The 17,750-nt window shown below is 43.6% G+C and overlaps 1 protein-coding gene across 1 annotated transcript in view; it reads left to right on the top strand.

Annotated features, from left to right (window-relative positions):
* Positions 1-17,750, top strand: part of LOC126109628 (aminomethyltransferase, mitochondrial) — a 164,168-nt gene that overhangs the window by 135,102 nt on the left and 11,316 nt on the right. Inside the window, exon 4 of the mRNA XM_049914672.1 lies at positions 3,926-4,254. Within this exon, the coding sequence (XP_049770629.1) occupies positions 3,926-4,254 (329 nt within the window). The remainder of the gene's footprint in view (positions 1-3,925; positions 4,255-17,750) is intronic.

Here is a 17,750-nt window from a genome sequence, read left to right as displayed (position 1 = left end):
CATTTTACCTCCTACTGTTGCAAACATGTGACACATGTGAGTGTAAAAGTAGATTTGATGCAAGAACTAATCCCTGTTTGTCAGCTGCTTTTGTGTGGCTCTGTGGTTCATTTTACCTCCTACTGTTGCAAACATGTGACACGTGTGAGTGTGAAAGTAGAGTTGGTGCAAGAGCTAGTCCCTGTGGGTCAGCAGCTTTTGTGTGGCCCTGTGGTTCATTTTACCTCCTACTGTTGCAGACAGGTGACATGTGTGAGTGAGAGAGGCCTGCAGTTGCAGACAGAGATGCGACGGTGGGCCTGGATGTGCAGGTCTGCTTCCTGGGCTCCTAGGAGGCATCGCTGCTGGCACTCCAGGGTGCATATATATATGTTGGTCCATTGATCGCGACTGGGCCAAATATCTCACGAAATAAGCGCGAAACGAAAAACCTACTGAGAACGAAAAGCGTCTAGCTTGAAGGGGAAAACCAGATGGCGCTATGATTAGCCCGATAGATGCCAGCCGTAGGTCAAACGGGTATGAACTGCGGTTTTTAAAATAGGAACCCCCATTTTTATTACATATTCGTGTAGTGAAATATGAATGTTTTAGTTGGACCACATTTTTCACTTTATGGTAGATGGCGCTGTAATAGTCACAAACATATAGCTCACAATTTTAGACGAACAGTTGGTAACAGGTAGGTTTTTCAAATTAAAATACAGAACTTAGCTACGTTTGAACATTTTATTTCGGCTGTTCCAATGTGATACATATTAATGCAACAAATGCTCAAAGTGGTGTCCGCCAACCTCGACGCATTTGGCAATACGTGTAACGACATTCCTCTCAACAGCGAGTAGTTCGCCTTCCATAATGTTCGCACATGCATTGACAATGCGTTGACGCATGTTGTCAGGCGTTGTCGGTGAATCACGATAGCAAATATCCTTTAACATTCCCCACAGAAAGAAATCCGGGGACGTCAGATCCGGTGAACGTGCGGGCCATGGTATGGTGCTTCGACGACCAATCCACCTGTCATGAAACATGCTATTTAGTACCGCTTCAACCGCACGCGAGCTATGTGCCAGACATCCATCATGTTGGAAGTACCCCCCCATTCTGTCATGCAGTGAAACATCTTGTATTAACATCGCTAAAACATTACGTAGGAAATCAGCATATATTTCACCATTTAGATTACCATCGATAAAATGGGGCCAATTATCCTTCCTCCTATGATGCCGCACCATGCACTAACCCGCCAAGGTCGCTGATGTTCCACTTGTCTCAGCCATCGTTGATTTTCCGTTGCCCAATAGTGCATATTATGCCGGTTTACGTTAGCGCTAAATACAACACGTGCTAAAAATCTGTCATTTCTCTTGTTCCCATTGCCAGAACTGTACACAACGTTCAAAGTCGTCGCCATACAATTCCTGGTGCATAGAAATATGGTACGGGTGCAATCGATGTTGATGTAGCATTCTCAACACCGACGTTTTTGAGGTTCCCGATTCTAGCGCAATTTGTCTGCTACTACTATGCGGATTAGCCGCGACAGCAGCTAAAACACCTAATTAGGCGTCATCATTTGTTGCAGATCGTGGTTGACGTTTCACATGTGGCTGAACACTTCCTGTTTCCTTAAATAACGTAGCTATCCGGCGAACGGTCCGGACACTTGGATGATGCCCAGGATACCGAACAGCATACATAGCACACGCCCGTTGGCCATTTTGATCACAACAGCCATACATCAACACGATATCGACCTTCTCCGCAATTGGTAAACGGTCCATTTTAACACGGGTAATGAATCTCGAAGCAAATACCGTCCGGACTTGCGGAATGTTACGTGATACTATGTACTTATAGGTTTGTGACTATTACAGCGGCATCTACCACAAAGCGAAAAATGTGGTCCAACTGAAACATTCATAGAATTGGAAGGAAAATTATTGTTTCGTTGTTTTATAACGAACGTTATACTTCTAACTTCATACACCAGATGGTGGGTACTATGTTTTTTTAAAAAAACTGTGTTATACCTCATTTCATGTTACTCATATTATTCTTTTTCCTTTTCTTTTTCTCTTTTAATTGTTCTGCACTGTGACAACCTATTATCGATCTGTTTTATGTTTTGTAAGTTAGTTTTTTGAAAAGCAATACTCCAGTGTATTTTAGATGTTTCCTTCCCCATTTGTCTGCTATGTTTTTTACGTACATTTTAAATTTGTATTATCTCATGAGTCACAAATGCACAAGAGGTATTTTGTGTTAATATCTTGCAAAACCAGTAATATTAAGTCTTCACGTGACACATGTCACATAGAGGGCGTTCCAAGCCCTGTCACACCGTGGTCTGCTGTACAGGTGCATGTAAACAGCGGCCTCAGTTTATGTGATCGCTCTAAGTTTGTGGTCATAGCTTGATACCAGTGCCTAACAATTTTAATCGTATATTACAGGTATGTTCCTACCAACTGTTATGTTCATACGCAGGTGTAGATGTGATTTTCGGTTTTATACTCTCTGATCGTTATGTGAAAATTTTTAACTTCTAGCACTGAGGATGGTCACTAAGTGACCGAAAATCGATTTTGCTGACAATAAAACAACAAAAAATATGGCCAATGCTGATTTTCCTTCCAATTCTATCCACTATTTGGTCGTGGTATACACAACACGCTATGGAGTCGCCAATCAATGAAACATTCATATTTCTTTACGTACTACACGAGTATGAAATAAAAAATGGGTGGGGGGGGTCTTATTTACAAAAACGCAGTTGATTTCCGTTTGACCTATGGCAGCGCCATCTAGCGGGCCAACCATAGGGCCATCTGGTTTCCCCCTTCAAGTTAGATGAGTTTCTTTCTTTGTAGTTTTGTAGTTTGATGCTTATTACGTGAGATATTTGGCCTGGCCACGATCAATGGACCACCCTCTATATAAGACCCAATTGTTCCTTATCATCTGAATGATTGTATGCCACTAGTTCTCCCAATGTTCCACATCACCCAGTAGTTTTGGTCCGAGTACTAACCCTTGTGGGTCACCTTCCGTTTTGGCTCCCTGTAGTACATTTTACCTCCTGCAGTTGCAGACATGCGACACGTGTGACTGAGGGAGGTACGGGGTTGCAGGTGGAGCTGCGCGCGGCTGGTCTCGACATGGGAGTGCGCTTGCTGGAACCCTCGGAGATGTCACTGCTGGCTTAAATAACGTAACTATCTGGCAAACGGTCCGGACACTTGGATGATGTCGTCCGGGATACTGAGCAGCATACATACCACACGCCCGCTGGTCAATTTGATCACAATAGTCATACATCAACACAATATCGACTTTTTCCGCAATTGGTAAATGGTCCATTTTAACACGGCTCATGTATGACAAAGCAAATACCGTCCGCACTGGCGGAACATTACCTGATACCATGTACTTAAACGTTTGTGGGTATTACAGCGCCATCTATCACAAAGCGAAAAGAGTGGTCCAACTAAAACATTCACATTTCTTTACGTACTACACGAATATGTAATAAAAATGAGGGTTCCTATTTACAAAAACGCAGTTGATATCCGTTTGAACTATGGCAGCACCATCTAGCGGGCCAACCACAGGGCCATCTGGTTTCCCCCTACAAGCTAGACGAGTTTCTTTCTTTGTAGTTTTTCTGTTTGACGCTTATTTGTGAGGTATTGGGCCCAGCCATGATCAATGGACCACCCCGTATATGAGACCCAATTGTTCCTTATCATCTGAATGGTTGTGTCCCACTAGTTCTCCCAATGTTCCACATCATCCAGTAGTTTTGGTCCGAGTACTAACCCTTGTGGGTCACCTGCCGTTTTGGCTCCCTGTAGTACATTTTACCTCCTGCAGTTGCAGACATGTGACACGTGTGAGTGAGGGAGGTACGGGGTTGCAGGCGGAGCTGCGCGCGGCTGGTCTCGACGTGGAAGTGCGCTTCCTGGAACCCTCGGAGATGTCGCTGCTGGCGCTGCAGGGCCCGGAGTCGGCGGCGGCGCTGCAGCCGTGCGTGGACGTGGACCTGTCGGCGCTGGGGTTCATGCGCTCCACGCTGGCCACGGTGTGTGGCGTGCCCCGGGTCAGGGTGACTCGCTGCGGCTACACCGGGGAGGACGGCTTCGAGCTCTCCGTGCCCTCCGCCTCTGCCACCCAGGTGGCCCAGAAGCTGCTCGCGTCCAGGAAGGTCCCCGTCAGGCTGGCGGGGCTCGGCGCCAGGGACTCGCTCAGGTACTTATTCGCGCACTGTCAACTCACTACTTCATCATCATCATCTTCTTCTTCTTCTTTCTAAACGTGCCGGGGTTGCACAAAAATATGAAAACACCGTCAGAAATGCGTAATCGAAAATAAATGCAGTGTTAACCAAACCAGCAGGTTTGCATTTGGCCACGAATAATACTGTACAACGCCCTCAATGCATTGCAAGTGTCAGTCGTGCTCACAAGAGAACCTCCCCATCGCATCCCCCTCAGATTTAGTTATAAGGTGGCACAGTGGATAGGCCTTGAAAAACTGAACACAGATCAATCGAGAAAACAGGAAGAAGTTGTGTGGAACTATGAAAAAAAAAAGCAAAATATACAAACTGAGTAGTCCGTGCGGGACCAGAGGTCCTTGGTTCAAGTCTTCCCTCGGGGGATAAGTTTAATTTTTTTTTCATACAATTATTATCTGTCCTGGTCCCGTGGTTAGCATGAGCAGCTGCGGAAGCAGAGCTCCTTGGTTCAAGTCTTCCCACTAGTGAAAAGTTTAAGTTTTATTTTCAGACAATTATTTTCTGTCCGTCCGTCCGTCCGATGAGAGGTAACTGCGCCATAGTATGGGGACGTTACACCTAAACAAACATCGAAAACCTAAATCGGGCAAGGTAGATGAATCTTTTTACCCATTCGCCAAGTGTACAAGTTAGGTGGGTCGACAACATATTCCTGTCATGTGACGCAGATGCCGTCACCAGTGTCGTATAGAATATATCAGACGTGTTTTTCTCTTAAGGATTCGGTTGACCTATGACCTTGCGATCAAATGTTTTCGGTTCCCATTGGAGAGGCACGTCCTTTTGTCTACTGATCGCACGGTTTTGCGGTGCGGTCGCAAAACAGAGACACTAAACTTATTACAGTGAACAGAGACGTCAATGAACGAACGGGCAGATCATAACTCTGCTAAAATAAAAAAAAGTAAACTTTTCACTCGAGGGAAGATTTGAACCAAGGACCTCTCATTAGCAGTTGCTCCCGCTAACCACGGGACCACGGCGCTCCTGAGCTTACACATGTCCTTGATGTTGCCTATCGTGCGCATGGACTACTCAGTTTGTATATTTTGCTTATTTTTTTCATTGTTCCTCAGAACTTCTTCTGTTTTCTCGATTGATGGCCGAACGGTTCTAGGCGCTACAGTCTGGAACCGCGTGACCGCTACGATCGCAGGTTCAAATCCTGCCTCGGGCATGGATGTGTCTGATGTCCTTAGGTTAGTTAGATTTAAGTAGTTCTAAGTTCTAGGGGACTGATGACCTCAGAAGTTAAGTCCCATAGTGCTCAGATCCACTCGAACGATTTTTTTCTCGATTGATCTGTGTTCAGTTTTTCAAGGCCTATCCACTGTGCCAACTTATAACTAACTCTGAGGGGGGTGCGATGGGGAGGTTCCCTTGTCAGAACAGTGTTAACTTAGGATTTACTTAGCAGCTAATAAATATACGAAACCCTTCGTTGCCCAATTTACCTTTATTGTAATTTTAATTAACGTGGAAGCCATAAAAACACCTAACATGCAGGTAAAATATACACATCTAAAAGCTACTTAAAAAAGGAATAAAATCACTTAAATTTATTTCCACAAGAGGAGAATACAACGTTCCAATTTTACTGACATTAAATATAAGAAGATAAATAATCGTACATATGACGAGAACAAATGAACAACACTATCAATCTCTACAGATGAGAATACGACTATATCCACGAAGGTTCCCGCCCTGGCAAGGGAGATTATTAACTTCAACAAATAAGGTGATTACAGTGAGACCTAATTCCACTCGACAAACGTAGTTACGATAGAAGCGAGACAAACGTACTGAAGGAGGATAGCCGGATGTGCTGTAGTAAAAAGGGGCAGCATCAACCCCGTCAGGACGCGACCCCCGTGAACACGTCAGTTTCAGCTACCTGCAACATACGCAGAGTCATTTGTAGCTTCTTAAAACAATTAACATCACAAGGCACAACGCGTAACACACTAATAAAATATAAACGACTACTTCACACAACTAGCTCCTCTTTAGACAAAGCAAACAGCAGAATATTAATAACACGTAAAATACTTCTAACATATAACAAACTAAGGTACCACGTAATAGAATATCGTCTTGAGCTCATACAATACTCAGTTTGACTTGCTTGTTTATAGGTCTTACAACTCAACAGTGTCAGCTTAAGCAAACCCGCGGATACAAAACTCGAAATATGACAGGAATAATGACTGATGCCACTGACAGTGCAGGGCTGCCACACGGAGGAGACAATTGTAATTTACAGCGGCACACAACCGATCTTACATTTCCAATTTAGTATCATGAGAATAAACAATTGTGTGTATAATAATTACTTACAGTACCATGACAACCTCCGAATAACACTTATTACCCAAGGTTGGTGCTGGTATCGAAATGCACCTTTAGTAATACAGAGTTCGAGTGTATTCACTTATTAGAAGGGTTTCAACTTTCCATCCCTTTCCACACAGCTCTCTACACATTTCCATAAGTTCTGCAACTAAAGAAGGGCATATAAATGCACGTATAACTGACACAGATTTAAGCAGAATAAAACACTACCTTAGTATGGCGCAAATGGCTTCATTTGCTTTACTCGTAGGATATCGTCAACATTCAGTAATTCGGAAATGTATTCAACAACGCGCGAGAGCAAGACGTCGACGTGGTATCAGCTATTTACGTAATTTCCTGCACAGACACAAGGCAGACGAAGCGTTTTCACATGCAACAGCGGCGAGCGTCATACATTTCCTCCTTCACGCCACAGACACATTTCAATTTCAGTGGCCAGTAACAAGAACCTATACACACCCTCGCAGCAGAAACACTCCAAAACACAACAGTGCATTACTGCGATACCAAACCCGAGGTCTCATCAAGCCACTGCCGGGATCTCTCGCTGACCCTGCCCATAGCGTACAGGTGTCGTACCACAGGCCTCACGGTAAACGTCAACAAGCCACCTCCGACCCTGCGAATATCTACTCCGCTGTCTCTCTTCTCTCTCCCTTAACCACCCGACCACCGGCCTGAATTACGGAAGGCAAAGATGGTGACCCTGTAATCGATCGCATCGATGCCATTCTAAGTGCGAGAACACTGGCGCCAGCCGCGCCACGGCTCATTTATGAGTGCATTATGTCGGAGTAGACAACATTCCATTAGAACTACTGATAGCCTTGGGAGAGCCAGTCCTGACAAAGCTCTACCGTCTGGTGAGCAAGATCTACGAGACAGGCGAAATACCCTCAGACATCAAGAAGAATATAATAATTCCAATCCCAAAGAAAGCAGGTGTTGACAGCTGTGAAAATTACCGAACTATCAGTTTAATAAGTCACTGCTGCAAAATACTAACGCGAATTCTTTACAGTCGAATGGAAAAACTGGTAGAAGCAGACCTCGGGGAAGATCAGTTTGGATTCCGCAGAAATGTTGGAACACGTGAGGCAATACTGACCCTACGACTTATCTTAGAAAATAGATTAAGGAAAGGCAAACCTACGTTTCTAGTATTGGTAGACTTAGAGAAAGCTTTCGACAATGTTGACTGGAATACTCTCTTTCAAATTCTCAAGATGGCAGGGGAAAAATACAGAGAGCGAAAGGTTATTTACAGTTTGTACAGAAACCAGATGGCAGTTATAACAGTCGAGGGACATGAAAGGGAAGCAGTGGTTGGGAAGGGAGTGAGACAAGGTTGTAGCGTGTCCCTGATGCTATTCAATCTGTATATTGAGCAAGCAGTAAAGGAAACAAAAGAAAAATTCGGAGTAGGTATTAAAATCCATGGAGACGAAATAAAAATGTTGAGGTTCGCCGATGACATTGTAATTCTGTCAGAGACAGCAAAGGACTTGGAACAGCAGTTAAACGGAATGGACGGTGTCTTGAAAGGAGGATATAAGATGAACATCAACAAAAGCATAACGCGGGTAATGGAATGTAGTCGAATTAAATCAGGTGATGCAGAGGGAATTAGATTAGGAAATGAGACACTTAAAGTAGTAAAGGAGTTTTCGTAGTTGGGGAGCAAAATAACTGATGATGGTCGAAGTAGAGAGGATATAAAATGTAGGCTGGCAATGGCAAGGAAAGCGTTTCTGAAGAAGAGAAATTTGTTAACATCGAGTATAGATTTAAGTGTCAGGAAGTCGTTTCTGAAAGTATTTGTATGGAGTGTAGCCATGTATGTAAGTGAAACATGGACGATAAATAGTTTAGACAAGAAGAGAATGGAAGCTTTCGAAATGTGGTGCTACAGAAGAATGCTGAATGTTGGATGTGTAGATCACATAACTAATGAGGAGGTATTGAATGGAATTGGGAAGAAGAGGAGTTTATGACACAACTTGACTAGAAGAAGGTACGGGTTGGTAGGACATGTTCTGAGGCATCGAGGGATCACAAATTTAGCACTGGAGGGCAGCGTGGTGGGTAAAAATCGTAGAGGGAGACCAAGAGATGAATACACTAAGCAGATTCAGAAGGATGTAGGTTGCAGTAGTTACTGGTAGATGAAGAAACTTGCACAGGATAGAGTAGCATGGAGAGCTGCATCAAACCAGTCTCAGGACTGAAGACAACAACAACATGTCGGAGCGAAATGTATAACAACTTGGGTAAGTTGTTGGCGGTCATATGGAGGATCCATCCATAACCAGGATAGGAGAAACATCCTGGCAGATGAAAACTGTGTACCGGACCGAGACTCGAACTCGGGACCTTTGCCTTTCGCGGGCAGGTGCTCTACCATCTGAGCTAACCGGACACGACTCACGCCACATCCTCACAGTTTTACTTCTGCATGTATCTCGTCTCCTACTTTCCAAGAAGATAGGAGAAGCATTTGGTGTTTCACCATTTCAACTACACCGCACAAGGAAAAGAGGAATGAGCGAATTATCATTATGGACGATCACTCAAGACGATTCTGGTGAAAAGGACAACAGCTGCTAAAGGCACTGCACCGCTCAGTGCCGCCCTTGCGAACCATGTCAGCACAAAAACAAGAAGAAGGGAGCTCCACAAACAGGGAACTGAGCTGTAATTCCAAAACCACTCATCAGTGATGAACGGTGCCATAGGCATAGAACTTTAACTGTGGAGAAATGGAAGAAAGTTATTTGGTCCCAGAAAATATTAGATACAGGTTTCCAGGTAGATGCCATTTTCCTTGACTTCCGCAAGGCGTTCGATACAGTTCCGCACTGTCGCCTGATAAACAAAGTAAGAGCCTACGGAATATCAGACCAGCTGTGTGGCTGGATTGAAGAGCTTTTAGCAAACAGAACACAGCATGTTGTTCTCAATGGAGAGACGTCTACAGACGTTAAAGTAACCTCTGGCATGCCACAGGGGAGTGTTATGGGACCATTGCTTTTAACAATATATATAAATGACCTAGTAGATAGTGTCGGAAGTTCCATGCGGCTTTTCGCGGATGATGCTGTAGTATGCAGAGAAGTTGCAGCATTAGAAAATTGCAGCGAAATGCAGGAAGATCTGCTGCGGATAGGCACTTGGTGCAGGGAGTGGCAACTGACCCTTAACATAGACAAATGTAATGTTTTGCGAATACATAGAAAGAAGGATCCTTTATTGTATGATTATATGATAGCGGAACAAACACTGGTAGCAGTTACTTCTGTAAAATGTCTGGGAGTATGCGTACGAAACGATTTGAAGTGGAATGATCATATAAAATTAATTGTTGGTAAGGTGAGGTTGGTGCCAGGTTGAGATTCATTGGGAGAGTCCTTCGAAAATGTAGTCCATCAACAAAGGCGGTGGCTTACAAAACACTCGTTCGACCTATACTTGAGTATTGCTCATCAGTGTGGGGTCCGTACCAGGTCGGGTTGACACAGGAGATAGAAAAGATCCAAAGAAGAGCGGCGCGTTTCGTCACAGGGTTAGTTGGTACGCGTGATAGCGTTACGGAGATGTTTAGCAAACTCAAGTGGCAGACCCTGCAAGAGAGGCGCTATGAATCGCGGTGTAGCTTGCTGTCCAGGTTTCGAGAGGGTGCGTTTCTGGATGAGGTATCGAATATATTGCTTCCTCCTACTTATACCTCCCGAGGAGATCACGAATGTAAAATTAGAGAGATTCTAGCGCGCGGAGGCTTTCCGGCAGTCGTTCTTCCCGCGGACCATACGCGACTGGAACACGAAAGGGAGGTAGTGACAGTGGCAAGTAAAGTGCCCTCCGCCACACACCGTTGGGTGGCTTTCGGAGTATAAATATAAATGTAAATGTAAATGAGTCTTCTTTCAGATTGTTTCCAACGTATGGTTGAGTTTGGGTCCCAAGGCGAGATGTAAGGGTTTCGCAATGACTTTGGGCAGTCAAATCCTGGTATTCCATGGGCACTGTGTTTTCTGTGCAAGTTCAGATTACCGTCAATAGGTCTAAATTGGAAAATTGTGGTAAGTTCGTATGGGACCAACCTGCTGAGTTCATCGGTCCCTAGGCTTTCATACTACTCAATCTAACTTACACTAAGGACAATACACACCCCTGTGCCCGAGGGAGGACTCGAACCTCTGTCGCGGGGAGCCGCGTAAACCGTGACAAAGCGCCCACACCGCACACCTACCCCGCACGGCTCATGGATTCTTGACAATTTTGGCTGAGGTCCATCCCATGGTACAATGTTTGTTCCCCATTGGGGTTGTTGTGTTCCAATACGACAGGGCCCCTCTTCACACAACTTGCATGGTCCAGGACTGGATTTCTGAGCACGAGAATGAATTGTTGCATCTCCCCTGGACATCACAGTGACCAAGTCTCAATATTATTGAGCCTTTGCAGTCTACTTTGGAGAGAAGGATCCACGATCGCTATCTACCTCCATCATCTTTACCTGAAATTTGCACTATTTTGCAGGAAGAAATAAAATTTCCTTGAAAACCATTCAGAACCTGCATTTATCCTTTCCGAGATGATTGGAAGCTGTTTTGTAGCGCCAACGGCTTTTCTACGCCACATTAAGCTTGGGAATGTGTTGTTTGTTTTGTGTTCCCATGTTTTCGCCCAACTCCCGTATTACGCCTTCGCCTATTACGCCCTCTTGGGTGAAAATATTCATCTTTCCGCGTTTTGATCGGTCTCCATACAGCTCTTCTGCCTACTGGGTAACAATTCATCATAAATTTTGTTATTCTCTCGTCTTCCGTTCTTGTCACGTAGTCTTTCCAACTGTTCCTGTAATCCTTCATTGCTCATTCAGACGTTCCACTCCCAGTTAGTCTCTATATTCAACATTGCTCCTCATGTCATATACTCGGTAGTCGGCCATTGTAGAGATCACTTCTGATGAATATACTCTCTGCTCATTTCTTTTTGTTTCTGTCCACGACTCACATATGTTATGGCTGGTACTGACATTGTTTAGGATAACTGAAGTCTAGTTTCCTTTCTTACTTAAGCCTGAGGTTTCCATAGATTGTCCTGTTACTGTAATTCAGTCACCCTACTTTCTTTTGTATGTATATTTCCGTTAAGTAGTGTGTAAGCTTAGGTACTGATGACCTTAGCAGTTAAGTCCCATAAGATTTCACACACATTTTACCATTTTTTCATATTTCTGTCATTAATGAGTTACTATCTCCTAACAAGTTTACTCTTTCTCTTTACTGACCCAACATTATTATTTTCCTGGAAATTAACTCCTGGTCCCTGAAAGCCATGACGTTTGTCTTCCTCAAAGATGCTAACAAATGTCATAACTTAACTTTTGTGGATAAAATATGAGAAATTGTTTGAGGTCTGTTATCGTTATCTGCAATCGCAATTTCATCATCAGTAAAGACTAATCCCATAGAACAATTCCTTTCGTTGAAGTTAGAATAATAAAACTTAATTTATTTCTGCACTGCCTCAGCATGTCGTCAACACAAATGCTAAAAAAGAAAAGGAATCGGAGACAAACTGCATTCTTGTCTTGCTGCCAAATTTGTTCTGGTCTTATATTTTCCATTTCTTTCAATGAAGATTTCTGATCGATGAAATAGATTTCTATCAACTGTGTTATGTTGAAAGGTATACCTCTTTCGTTCATTATCTTCCACAGCTTTACTCAATTTGCTTCGTCAGAACCTCTCACATGTTATATAAATGGTAAATCTGGCGCTCTGCCAAACTCTTGTAACGCACTGGTTAATCATTATTCCACCCATAAAGGATGATACTATTAGCAAGTAGTACGACTGATAAAACTGTTCCAGAAAATTTGTGTTACGAATAATCAGGACTTTCTGTGCTGTCATCAGTGCTGAATTCGAAAATCTGTTTCTATCTGTCTGGCTGTCTTTCTCTCTGTCTTTCTTTCTCTTTCTATCTCTCTCTTTCTATCTCTATCTCTCTCTCTCTCTCTCTCTGTCTCTCTCTCTCTCTCTCTCTCCCTCCCTCACTCCCTCATACGCATTCACACACACACACGCACACAGAAGAAACTAATCATTTTGACCTGTTACAATGCGTTCACTGGTTAATACTGAGCTGTTCCACGTTCACAGAAAACATATCACTCCACTGTAGTGTTAATGATTCGTTCATCGCCGCGCGGGATTAGCTGAGCGGTCTTAGGCACTGCGGTCATGGACTGTGCGGCTGGTCCCGGTGGAGGTTCGAGTCCTCCCTCGGGCATGGGTGTTTGTTTGTCCTTAGGATAATTTAGGTTAAGTAGTGTGTAAGCTTAGGGACTGATGACCTTAGCAGTTAAGTCCCACAAGATTTCACACACATTTGAACATTTTTTGATCCGTTCATAGTATTTTTGCGTTGTTCAAAATTTCTATGTGCGTAGTGCAAACAGTTGTGGGCCCTACATTGGTACTTGTGGGCCTCGAGAAAGAGGAATGCGTGACACACTGTGCATGCACCAACCGTCATAAACAACAACAAAAAATGGCTCTGAGCACTATGGGACTCAACTGCTAAGGTCATCAGTCCCCTAGAACTTAGAACTACTTAAACCTAACTAACCTAAGAACATCACACACATCCATGTCCGAGGCAGGATTCGAACCTGCGACCGTAGCAGCAGCGCGGTTCCAGACTGTAGCGCCTAGAACCGCTCGGCCACACCGGGCGGCCCATAAACAACATGGCGACTGTAACGTCACATCAGTGGTGATCTTTTGATTTCTAGAATTTACCCCAATGGTAAAAAGTACTTCCGATTAGAACTATCATGATCAATCTCATATTAATTAGGAAACATTTATTGTAAATAAAATGATTCGACTATAGTAAAAACAAATAGCTACAAATGTAATGGAGATCACGACGTGCAGTATGAAGTATGAAAAGGTATTTATTGTAAATTATCGTAGCAGTGTCGGGAACTACACTAGAGGGTGACAGTTATTGAACTACACGAAAAAAAGGTAAATTAGTTGCAAACAACGGCGTGCACATACTTTATTCAACATGTAAACGTCACTACAGATATTCGTTTATTGGAGTGAGTGACCGGTTTCGACTCTATGAAAGTGTCATCTTCAGACTCATCTGGCAGTGTCCATCCACCGCTCTGGAGTCTGAAGATGACTCTTTCATAGAGTCGAAACCGGTCACTCACTCCAATAAAAAAATATTGTAACAAGATTGCGATCAAGACTGTTTTAAATTTTAATTTATTTACTTTTAAGATCGCTGACTATGTCTTCAAAAATCTTACAGATATTCGGATTTAGATTATGACATGTTCGATATGCATTGTTGTGTTGGCAGAAGAGCCAACACCGTGTTATGAATGGAGGCCGAAATGCACACGTTTTAGCTCACGCAGGCTGGCGTGAAGAGGGAAGAACTATACTGACGTGAGGTCTGGAACATGACAAGGAATTAGAATTCAGAAAGCGGACGTAATTAGTTTGATAACTTTAATCCATTAATGATGAACGTCGCTCTTGACGGTACGTGAGTCACAATATTATCTGTTCAGAAGGCATAGTAACTGAATATGGCGCCTTGCTAGGTCGTTGCAAATGACGTAGCTGAAGGCTGTGCTAAACTGTCGTCTCTGCACGTGAGAGCGTCTGTAGACAGTGAACCATCGCTAGCAAAGTCGGCTGTACGAATGGGGCGAGTGCTAGGGAGTCTCTCTAGACTAGACCTGCCGTGTGGCGGCGCTCGGTCTGCAATCACTGATAGTGGCGACACGCGGGTCCGACGTATACTAACGGACCGCGGCCGATTTAAAGGCTACCACCTAGCAAGTGTCGTGTCTGGCGGTGACACCACATGCATGCCATCATTGGACGCAGACGAATAGCGAAATTCTGCATGACCTGCTTAAATATTGGAACACAGATGCTGTCGACGACCTCCTGAAAGGATGTTTTCAGTTCAGCTGGGATTATTGCTGTACACCTTGTCTTTAATATAGCCCCACAAAAGGGAGTCGCATATTTTCAGATCCGGAGAATATGGCGGCCAATCGAGGCCAAGCTATTTTGTAAACATCTCTGGTTACCCAAGAACCAGGATGTGGTCCCAAAGTGCTCCTCCAGGACATTAAACCTCTCCTACTTAGATGGGGTCGAGTTCCATTTTGCATGAACCACATCTTGTCGAAATCAAGGTCACTTTGATAATTGGGATGAAATCATCTTCCAAAACCTTTACGTGCCATTCGGTAGTCATCGTGCCGTCAAGGAATGTAGCACCCATTATTCCGTGACTGGACATGGCAGACCACACAGTCACCTGTTGAGGGTGAAGAGACTTATCGCTCGCGAAAGGCGGATTCTCTGTCCCCCAAAGCGCCCATCCATATGAAAGCGGGCTTCAACGCTAAATAAAACCATGCTAATTCCGATCGTGCCCCCTGGTCAACCGTGGAGTTTGAACGTCGTAATGCAAACAGTTCAGAAGTTATGACGATTTTATTTCATATAATTCAATAATTGTCACCCAGTATATGGCTTAAGAGGACACTGTGACCAACATATTTGCCTCCAAAATTTTGAAAAACACAGCTAATTTGTAACCTATGTTTCGGTGTCACAAGGGATACCTTCTTCGGACAAAATTAAAACTAAATGTTACAGCTTAACGTACCAAAAAATACGAAAGCTCCCGTCGTACCTGACAGCGTCAGATAGAATTAAAATAAAATGCAACAGAGGTGCAAGCCACAAGGGGCTGCCATGTGTCCTCTGCTACAGTCAACACAAAACTGAAACACCATGTGACTTGTGCGCCACGGCAACTTCAAGACAATACTGCCATCTAGGTGGCTAATTGGTAAAACAAGCTATTTTGTAAACATCTCTCGTAACTGCAGAGAGGGAAATAATCAAACACCTGAACGTTGTACATGAAGTAATTACAAAAGCGGGATACCGCATGATATAAAATACAACTAATGAATGACTGGGTGTAGTACAAAAATTCCAGAATAAATGCATAAAGAAGACATATACGAACTAATCCACTAAATGACATTACTGCTTAATATAGTAGATAGCTATAAAAACCAAAAAGTTTTTTTAATTTTTTAATTTTTTATTTAGGTATATGACCCGTAAAAAAGTAGAATCTACAAGAAGTAGTTGGTACATCAAAGTGTTAGTGGGAAAAAAAGGGCGTAAACTTGATATTCATCTACATCTACATATATACTCCGCAATCCACCATACGGTGCGTGGCGGAGAGTACCTCGTACCACAACTAGCATCTTCTCTCCCTGTTCCACCCCAAACAGAACGAGGGAAAAATGACTGCCTATACGCCTCTGTACGAGCCCTAATCTCTCTTACCTTATCTTTGTGGTCTTTCCGCGAAATATAAGTTAGCAGCAGTGAAATTGTACTGCAGTCAGCCTCAAATGCTGCTTGTCTAAATTTCCTCAGTAGCGATTCACGAAAAGAACGCCTCCTTTCCTCTACAGACCCCCACTCGAGTTCCTGAAGCATTTCCGTAACACTCGCGTGATGACCAAACCTACCAGTAACAATACTAGCAGCCCACATCTGAATTGCTTCTATGTCCTCCCTCAAACCGACCTGATAGGGATCCCAAACGCTCGAGCAGTACTCAAGAATAGGTCGTATTAGTGTTTTATAAGCGGTCTTCTACACGGATGAACCACATCTTCCCAAAATTCTACCAATGAACCCCACAAGTGCCATTTTTTGGAGGAGCTGGAAATTTTCAAGCACTTACTTTCGAATGACGGACTTTTGTCTCAACGATCAGGTGCAGTTGCGCGGAAGAAGTTATTTCAATGGTATAAAGCCGCTGCTCGACGAGATATAACAAATTAATTGTGTTCGCGACTGAGGGCTGTGTTTTTCAAAATTTTGTATTATACAACAGTCGCTGATTGACAGCCATGTTAAAAACTTTAATATTTAGCTCCTACTAGAAAGCTGAGAAGCGTTTGACAAGCAGCACATTTACCATTTGTCAGGTAGAAACCGAATCGAGTATCGTGAAAATAGCTCTAGTGCATACCACGACACAGAGTACAAACTAAAATAAGTCCACCATAAATAAATTGAACTTAATATCGGAAAATACGCGTTACCTGCGTGGAAACATAAAATCTGGTACGAGGAAAGATGTCCCGTCCATCCAGTGGTTTGGAGCGGCCAAGCGATGTTGCTCCTGATGTCATGCTATGCAGAGCCATGGTTTATGGTTAGGGTCCAGAGTTAGCAGGACTGAGGGAACTGTGAAGACACAACAGTGCCTCAGGACATCCTGCATTGTCATGTGTATCGTTGTTCCATTTTTCAACAGGACAATGCTCATCCATACATCCATACATGGCATGTGGATCCATGAACCATCGGTGTGATGTTGAGGTATTCCTGTGGCCAGAAAGATTGCCAGATCTGTTCCCAATGGAACGCAGGTAGGATTGGCTCAGACGTCGACTCTGTGTCATTCGCCGTACCCACGGTATCGATGACCAGTTGCAATACCTTTGGGCCAGCTTATCTCAAGAGAGGATATGACAACTTTATCACTCCCTTCCCAACTGAACCACTGCTTGCATCCAAGACAGAGGGGGTGTGCAACTGATAATTGGGCTCATACTGCCAAGTTCTTTGTAAATGTGGTTCTAGTTTGTTATCACAGCAATAACATCACATACCATCTCAAGATGTGAAGTTTCATTTCACAGCAATAGCATCACATACCATCTCAAGATATGAAGTTTCATTTCGTTTCCTCCTCTCCTTCTGGGCACTTTACTTTTCTGTTTCTGTCAGGCCATGTGTATACGGGCTTAGAATATGGATATTCTGTTGTGAAGTACATAAAACAGCCCATTTGTAGCAGTTTCACCTATCCATTAACCTTCTAAACTAAGTAAATATGCACACATTTGTAATATCTATACCACCACTGCCAGGAACAAAACCTTCAAGGACTGTGTTGAATGGCACCAGAGTATGTGTGCACACTGACTGGTTGT

Source organism: Schistocerca cancellata, chromosome 12 (genome assembly GCF_023864275.1).
Source record: "Schistocerca cancellata isolate TAMUIC-IGC-003103 chromosome 12, iqSchCanc2.1, whole genome shotgun sequence".
NCBI classification, from domain to species: domain Eukaryota; kingdom Metazoa; phylum Arthropoda; class Insecta; order Orthoptera; family Acrididae; genus Schistocerca; species Schistocerca cancellata.
The sequence above is the reverse complement of the archived record's forward strand: the minus strand, read 5'-3'. Positions and strand labels throughout refer to the sequence as shown.